This window comes from Terrapene carolina, unplaced genomic scaffold, assembly GCF_002925995.2.
Source record: "Terrapene carolina triunguis isolate 2854851 unplaced genomic scaffold, T_m_triunguis-2.0 Scaffold12191, whole genome shotgun sequence".
Lineage (NCBI taxonomy): Eukaryota > Metazoa > Chordata > Testudines > Emydidae > Terrapene > Terrapene triunguis.
This window is the reverse complement of record NW_020676542.1, coordinates 1-7,685: the sequence shown is the minus strand read 5'-3', so window position 1 is coordinate 7,685 and position 7,685 is coordinate 1. Positions and strand designations below refer to the sequence as shown.

The window sequence follows — 7,685 nt, the reverse complement described above, 5'->3', positions numbered from 1 at the left end:
TGTCCGGGATCCTGCTGGTTCCTGCGGGGATGTCTCCTGGGGCGGGGGTGACAGCTCCTGGAGAAGGCCCCTGGGTGCTGCGATGGAGAGCTCCGGGTGCCTCAGTGCTTGCTTGTGGCCGGATCCAACAGCCCACTCATGTCAGTGGAAAGTCCCGCCAACTCCGGTGGGCTTTGGGGACCTGGCTGTGTGTGCTGCCCCTGGCACCCCGGGAGCCTCTTCCCTTAGCACCTCAGCTCTGGGGACTTGTTAACATTCCTGGCTACGTTTCTCCAGGCAGGACAATCCTAAATTCCCAGGGATCCTGGCAAAGCTGGAAGAGGGGCCAATGTGTCAGCGCTTACCTCTCACCTCCTTCCTCATCCTGCCCTTCCAGAGGGTCATGCGCTTGCAGATGCTGGTGGAGGTGAGCCCCGGCGGGGAGGGAGGGCAGAGGTGTAACTGGAGAGTATCAGTCCAGCCAGAGCTGGCCTGGCATTAAAGGGAAGTGCCCTGACTTATAGGGCACCACATGCAATCTAAGGCCTATCTCTGCCACGGACTCACTGTTCGTCCCTGGGCATGTCGCTTCCCCTCCCCGTGCCTCAGTTTCCCCCGTCCCATGCGGATACCCCACCTTTGTGAAGTGCTTGGAGAGCTGCAGCTGAGGAGGGCTCAGTGTTACTACACGGCCCGTTGTTTGGATTCTGTTTGTTTTGTTATTACTCGGGCCAAATTCCCGATGGGCTCCCTGGGGGCTGCGCCCGAGTGACAAGCAGAGCGAAGCCATTGTCAAAATGGCAGGATGTCCCCCAGAGATTGTTAAAACCCATGTCACCTTTCACCACCCACCAACGCCCTTTCTCTCGGTGGCACTACATTGGTCAGTCTTAGGCGGTTTCACTTTCCATCTCTCATGCCGAGCCCGGTCCTGTGGTGTTAGCAACCCAACAATGCAGGGCTTGCTTCAAACCTGTTTGCAGGGCATTTCTGCCGGCTAGCTCTCTATGTAGATCAGAGATCAGGTCCCGCCAAACTGCCGGGTAGGGGTGTTTTAAGTGCCTTACAAGGGCAGCAATTGTCATTTTACGGATGGGGAAACTGAGGCACGGAGGGGACGACGTGGCTTGTCCAAGGCCGGGGAACTCAGGCTGAATCTGTCTGATTCAGAGCAGGGTCTCTGGCACCCGTGCTGAGTGCTCTACCCACCCGGCTTCTGGCTCTTCTGGGGTGGGTCTCTCCCTCTCTCTCCGAACGATTTCGGCTGTGTCCCAGTAAGGAACAGGAAATGGTTTTGAACCTCAAAAAATTGTCACAGGACGGGAACACCCGTGTCCTGCCCGGCTCTGTTATTAAATCTTCCCCCAGCTATCGGCAAACATAACGCGATCGCGAGCTGTCGGGTGACAATGGAGCAGAATAGCAGAGGGAGCCACTTTCTTCCAACACTGCACAAGGAACATTCTCTGCTTCCCTGGAGAGCATCTGCCTAGGACTTCCCCCGCATGGCCCCTGCCTGATGGCCTGATCCAGATGTAAAGAAACAGCTCCCACACTGTCCAACGTGCCGCTTCCCACAGGCTGGAGATATCCGAGCCACAGACTTGGGCAGCCGCCACCTCTGGGCTTCACAGTTAGAGCTGTGGCTTTCAGAGGCCCGCGATGTAGGGCACTGGTGACCTCAAGTGGCAGCCTGGAGTCAGTGTACGCTACCACCCTCCCTCTCTCTTCTACCCCACTCGATCCACACCCCTGCTGGGCCATCCCTTCCTTTGGCACCAGGCGCCTAACTCTGCGTCTGGAAGCGAACTCCCTGCGCTGGCTGCTGCCGCAGTGCTCAGGGGAACCAAGGGAGGCAGCGTGGCCTGGTGGACAGAGCCAGACCTGAGTGTTATTCCCAGCTCTGCTACCGGCTTGTTAGGCGACCTCGGGCAAGTCGCAGCCCCTTCGTGCCTCAGTTTCCCAGCTGTAAAATGGGGGTGAAGATTTCCCCAGCTGCCTGGAACTCCCAGTACAGGGGTGGGGGGCCCAATATAAGCCCCCCAATACTGTAAGTGTTACCCCCATGGCAAGGTACCGTGCCCGGGACCAGGACTGTTATTAAATAGCTCAAGTGTCCTAAGTTGCTTTTTAGAACACACGGGACCCCGTTCCTCGTGGATCTGGACGGGGGACAGTCACCGGCACCAGAGAGAGCGGACTGGATTTGGCCGGTTTTGCCATCACGTTGTCCTGGTCTGTGTTAGCCAGGAGGCCAGAGCAGAGCACGAAGGGCCCTGTAAAGGTTTGCCCCAGGGGCAGGGTCACAGTGCATCGGGCTCAGCCTACACCAGCCACGTCCCCTGCCATGGAGAGCTCACAATCGTTGGGCTACCGAGCGCCTGTGCTGAGATCAGCAAAGTCCCCCTGGCTTCACCGGGCGCCAGCCGAATTCGACTGCGAACACGCTACAGGTCTGAGTCTGTAGCTCGGGCATCCGCTGGTGCCATCGACCCGTTCTGCTCCTGGGGCAGATTCGCGTTGGATTCATGCTACTGATCGGTGAGCCCGGTACCGGTCAGGGCTGCTGATCTGTGGTGCTGAGGGGTTTGGCTAGGGACTCACACCCGGGGCGTCTGAAGCTTCTTAAGTCGATACGTTTTCTGCCTCCTGCTTGCAGAACATCCTGAAACGCACGTTGCAGGGCTCCCGGGACGAGGCCACGGCCACCAAGGCCTTCAACCAGCTCAAGAAGGTAACTGGCGAAGGCCAGGAGGGGCTTTCAGAATGGGATTCTGATTCGGGGGTGTGTGTGACTGGGGCACGTGTCCTTGCAGGGAGAATTGTGGGTCCTCTCTGTGGTCTTGGCCCAGATTCTCCATGGCACTGAGTAGCAATGCGGTGCGGCACAGAGGGGACTGTCAGGGAATTGCTTACACCTTGGCAAAACCCTGGGCGTTGGCATAGGTTAGAGCAGCCTTGGGGCAGCTCTAACTTCCACCAGCTGGCAACAACGCTCCCCGTGTCCCCAGAGGACTGTATGCCAGCCGGGACTGTCTGGAGCACAGGGCTCTCTGGGGATGACACCGGGGCCAGTTCTGCTGGCTCTGCGCCATCTGGGGGAGATTCTCAGCTGGCCGGCCCTGTGGGCTTTCTGGCCCCTCTGCACTGGCTGAGCGGAGATTTGGCGTGGCGGCGGCTAACGGCTCCCTCGCCTCCCCAGCTCGTGAAGGAATGCAACGCCAGCGTCCAGTCCATGAAGAGAACCGAGGAGCTCATTCATCTGAACAAGAAAATCCACTTTGAAAGTAAGGTGAGCACGGGGACTCATGTGGGGGGAAGGGGGGGGCAGAGTCCTTGGAAAGTTGGTTTCCCCCGGAAAGCAGTGAACCCAGAGAACACAGACCGAGACTGGATCTCCCCGAGAAAACACAGCCAGGGCATGTGCGTCTTGGGCCAACTCCAGGGGCTGCAGGAGATACCACAGGGGCGAAACAGCCAGATCCTCAGCTGGTGCCAATCTGTGTCCAGTGGAGAGAGACAGACGTACGCCCCATGGGTGTGCCCCCACCCAAAGGTGTTCTAGACACAGACACATCTGGGTTTGACACTGTGTGAGTTCGACAGGGTGACGCTCGGTCGGCCCTGCCTAGGAACCCAGGCTCCAGTGGGGTTTGAAGACCAGTCTTGTAGCATGCAGGTGATGGGCTCTGAGTTCACACGCTGACCTGGGTGGAGTCGTGGAGTCTATGGGCGCTGGATGCCTTGTCCATATGGCCCCATATTCCTTCGCGCGCTGTATCTTTTACTGATCCCCCAGCCATCCCACCCCAACCACAGCCAGAATGAAATGTAAAGGGCTCCCCATCCTTACCGAGCCCCAGGGCTCCAGCAGCCAAGCCCCTGGTGCAGCTACATCATGGGAGTTCACGCCATGGCCTGGCTTTTGGGCCATTGATGTGTCCTGGTCTGGCGATCCTCGCACACCCTCCCGCTCTGATGTCTCCTTCTCCTTTCTGGGCCGGGGCCCTGGGCAGATCTTCCCGCTGATCTCGCAGTCGCGCTGGCTCGTGAAGCACGGGGAGCTGGTGGAAGTGGACATGCAGCTCATCAGCACCCTCGCCGCCAAGTTCAAGCTCTCCACCAAGATGGTGTATCTCCACCTCTTCAACGACTGCCTCTTGCTCTCCCGGAGGAAGGAGTGAGTGGCGGGGCGGGGCAAGGCGGGGCGAGCTGCATGGGACGGATGGGATAGTCCTGCAGAGCATGGGTCTAGCCGGCCTGGCTCTCCTCGGCTGGAGTTCACGCGCTGGCCCCCTCGCACTCACAGGGCCGGAGGAGCAGGAGGGGGCGGTGCGCTGTCCTCCCAGCAGTGGGACGAGAACCTGGGCTAACAGGCTGTAGACAGCTCTCCTGCCAGGTCTCCACTTGCCCCTGGGCTGGGCGGAGAAAGCGGCTCACAGCTCGGGAGCAGGCGCTTGGGGCTCCACAGTCACCCGGTGCTCTGAGCCCAGACAAGTTCATCGTGGTTTCTGGCCCGCAGGGGAGAGGTCCTGGGGGATGCGCAGCCTGGGCCCGTCTGTCATGCGGGGCAGGCCCCAGAGTGAAAGCCGATCCTGCCCGTGCCTCGTTTCCCAGTTCCCTCCTGCACAGGAGCCACGTGTCCCGCTCCCCAGGCGTTGGTGCCTGCCACGCGCCGGTGGTGAGCACCGGGAGCTGCTGCCCCTTGGTCACCGTCTCTCCCTTTGCCCGTCTCGCCCAGGACGGGGAAATTCGCCGTCTTTGTTCACGCCAAGATGCCGGAGCTGAAAGTGACCGACCTGAGCAGGAAGCTTCACGGGGTCCCGGGACAAATCTTCCACCTCCAGCTCTTCGACAGCCTGCGGCTGAAGCACCAGGTCTTGCTGCGGGCACAGACTGAGTGAGTGTCCAGTGGGGCAGGGCCGTCTCCATGGGACACCCCAGCCCAGCTCCCCAGGGGAGTGGGAGAGGAGGCTCCTGTTAAGCGATGGCCGGAGAGCTGCCTCTGACTCCGCCAGCAGGGGGCCTGCTTAGCCCTTGAGCAGCGCCAGTGTCCCAGCAGTGGGCACAGCTGACACGGGCACCAAGCCCGCCTGTGACAGAGCATCACACGCATCCCCCAAGCCACCAGGCTGCCGGGTACGGAGGGACCCAGCTGGCCCTGGAGGCAGGCTCACCAGAGTGCCCATCGGGTCAGCTCCACAAGGCTCCAGCAAGGACTAGAGCTGGGCCACAGGCTGCCAAGTTTGGCCCTGCCCCCGGGGCTGGATCAGAACCGTCCCGGAGTTGTGGGGCATCAGGATCTGGGATTTGGGTTTGGCCTGTGTGGAGCTCGGTGACCCTCTCCCCAGTTCTGAGCCTGTTCAGATCAGGGGGTCGGTCTGGGGGGCTCTCTGGGAGCCTCGCCTGTCCTGGCAGGGCTGTGCTGACCAGCTCCGTCTGGCCCCGCAGGAGTGAGAAGCAGCGGTGGATCTCGGCAATGGTCCCCTCCAGCCCCCAGACGGACAGGGAGCATGTCACCGAGAACGCAGGTACCCCAAGAACGCGCCCGCCCCCCTCCTGGAACCCAGCAAGGGACCAGCTGGGCCGCAGCAGGATGAAGTCTGCCAAAGTCTCAGGTCCCAGGGGCATGACCCTGCTTCGGACACGGCAGCTCTGCTGTGACTTCGGGCTTCTGTCCCTCATCCCTGGGTACTCCCCTGCCCCCAGCACCTAGCGTCCAGGTGCCCCAATCACACACAGGTAACATGGTGCCATGAAGCAGTCACTCCTCTGTCAGGCCGTTTCCGGAGTCACGTGCCCCTCACTGCTCCCAGCCGAGCTCAGGCAGGGCTGGACTGGCTCCGCGGGGATGTGTCCAGCCACATCACTAGGGAGATTTTGTCCCCGGTGGAACCTTGAGGGTCCCAGACTGGGTAGAAGCAGCCGGACACTGGCTCCGTGCTCCTCCCCCTGCTGGCGCTCCGAAAGCAGCACCTCCATTTCCCTCTGCCGAGGGCTGCAGGTGTGGCCTGATCCTCGCTCGGCACGTGGCCCAGTCAGGCCCAGATCGGCTCCGAACGGCAAAAGGCAGCAGCAGAATACCAGCCGCGGAGGCTTCTGCTCCTGCTGCAGCCCAGGCCGCGCCCTATCGAAGGGGATAATAACCGGAGCATGACAATCGCTGCGTTTCCCTCAGCACCTTCCCTCGGACCCCCAAACCCCGCTGACAAGGGCCCTGTCTGGGGTCCCGGACGGCGCGTGACCCTCTGTGTCTTGCTGCTGCTTCCAGATACCGCCCAGGTCCAGTGCATCAAGGCCTACAAGGCCCAGGAGCATGACGAGCTGAGCTTGGAGAAGGCGGACATCCTGGGGGTCAAGACGAGGACCAGCGACGGTGAGGGGCCCTGGCTTCATCGCTCTTCTCCCTCTCCAGCCCCGAAGCCGCAGCGGCTGGCAGGCCAGGCAGTGCCACCCCCCCCCCCCCCCCGCTCTAATGTTTCCTTCTCTCCCGCCCAGGCTGGCTCGAGGGAATCCGCCTGTCGGACGGGGAGAGGGGCTGGGTCCCTCAGGGGCACGTGGAGGAGATCACCAGCCGGGGTGCCCGGCTGCGCAACCTGCGTGAGAACGACCGGCTCAAGCATGCCACGCGCAAGCTGGAGGAGGAGCAGGCATGAGCCAGCCCGGGTGCCGGCCGGGAGAGACTCTGGGAACACAGCCGGAGCCCTGCGGCGTGGGCAGGACCATGTACACAATGCTGGGGGCAGGGCTGCCGAGCCAGCGTCCTGGGCACACCCACTGAACTACACCGGGCGACGGCAGCAACAGGTGGCCGATCTCCCACGGTCTCCACGCTCCCCACCGCTGACTCAGGCTCCAGGGAGGGAACGAGGCCCCGGGAACCCTCTCCACAAACAGACCTGCTGTTCCGTGCTCTCTACGTGGTCTCCTGGCTGCTCTGGGTGGGATCCTGGCCTGGTCCCCACGGGCACGGCCAGCCGGGGGTAACCATCTGGCAATGAATTCTCTGCCTTGGCCCCTGTCCGAAACAGGATACTGGCCGAGGGGGACCCTTGGCCTGACCCAGTGCGGCCGTTCGTGTGTTCAGGCTTCCCCCACTCAGAGCATCATCTGCCTGGAGCGCAGGGACCAGCCAGGCAAGCGTCTCCCCAGCTGGGATGGGCACCTCGGTGGGGGGAGCAGCGCGCCACCTCCACGGCCCCCAGGCTTCTCAGGGGTAGGGTGGGGGCACGTTCCCACCGCTGCCAGCCTGGGCCAGCATCACACCAGGGAAGAGGGACCCCATTAGTGATCCCCGGAGCTGCCCATTCTTTGAGGGGGGCTGCAAGGCAGGGGGTTGCCCCCCAAACAGCATCGCCAAAGCTGGGCTTCAGGCCCCTCTCCTTCCCTGGAGGTTGTACTGCTCTGCCAGCCCGGGCACCGCTGGCCCGGCACGCTGGCCCCGGCGCTCCCCTGCGATGGCCTGGGGAGCACCGCAAAGGAGCCAGGGTGGGAACAGCCCCCGCTGCTGTCTCACCCGCTGTTCCAGCCTGAGCCGAAGGAGGAGGGAGAGGCCAGGAGAGGCCGGAGAGCCGGGGCAGGGGCTGAGTTTGCACGGGCCGCGCGTCAGTAAAGGCCTTAATTTACTGCTGGGGGAAGGGTGTTTCTTTCACTGGTTCCATTGGGCCGTGCCCACTGCTGGGCTATTCCCCTCCTGAGCCGCCCCC

General features: G+C 62.3%; 1 protein-coding gene across 1 annotated transcript; it reads left to right on the top strand.

The window, feature by feature from the left end:
• Positions 1-276: 276 nt before the first annotated feature.
• LOC112111131 (rho guanine nucleotide exchange factor 19) lies at positions 277-7,485 on the top strand (the record flags this gene model as incomplete). Its single annotated transcript, XM_026661610.2, has 8 exons — positions 277-406; positions 2,639-2,713; positions 3,182-3,271; positions 3,996-4,159; positions 4,721-4,879; positions 5,431-5,510; positions 6,251-6,355; positions 6,478-7,485. Coding segments are annotated over 8 exons (961 nt in total), but the record flags the coding sequence as incomplete, so codon positions are not given.
• Positions 7,486-7,685: the final 200 nt, after the last annotated feature.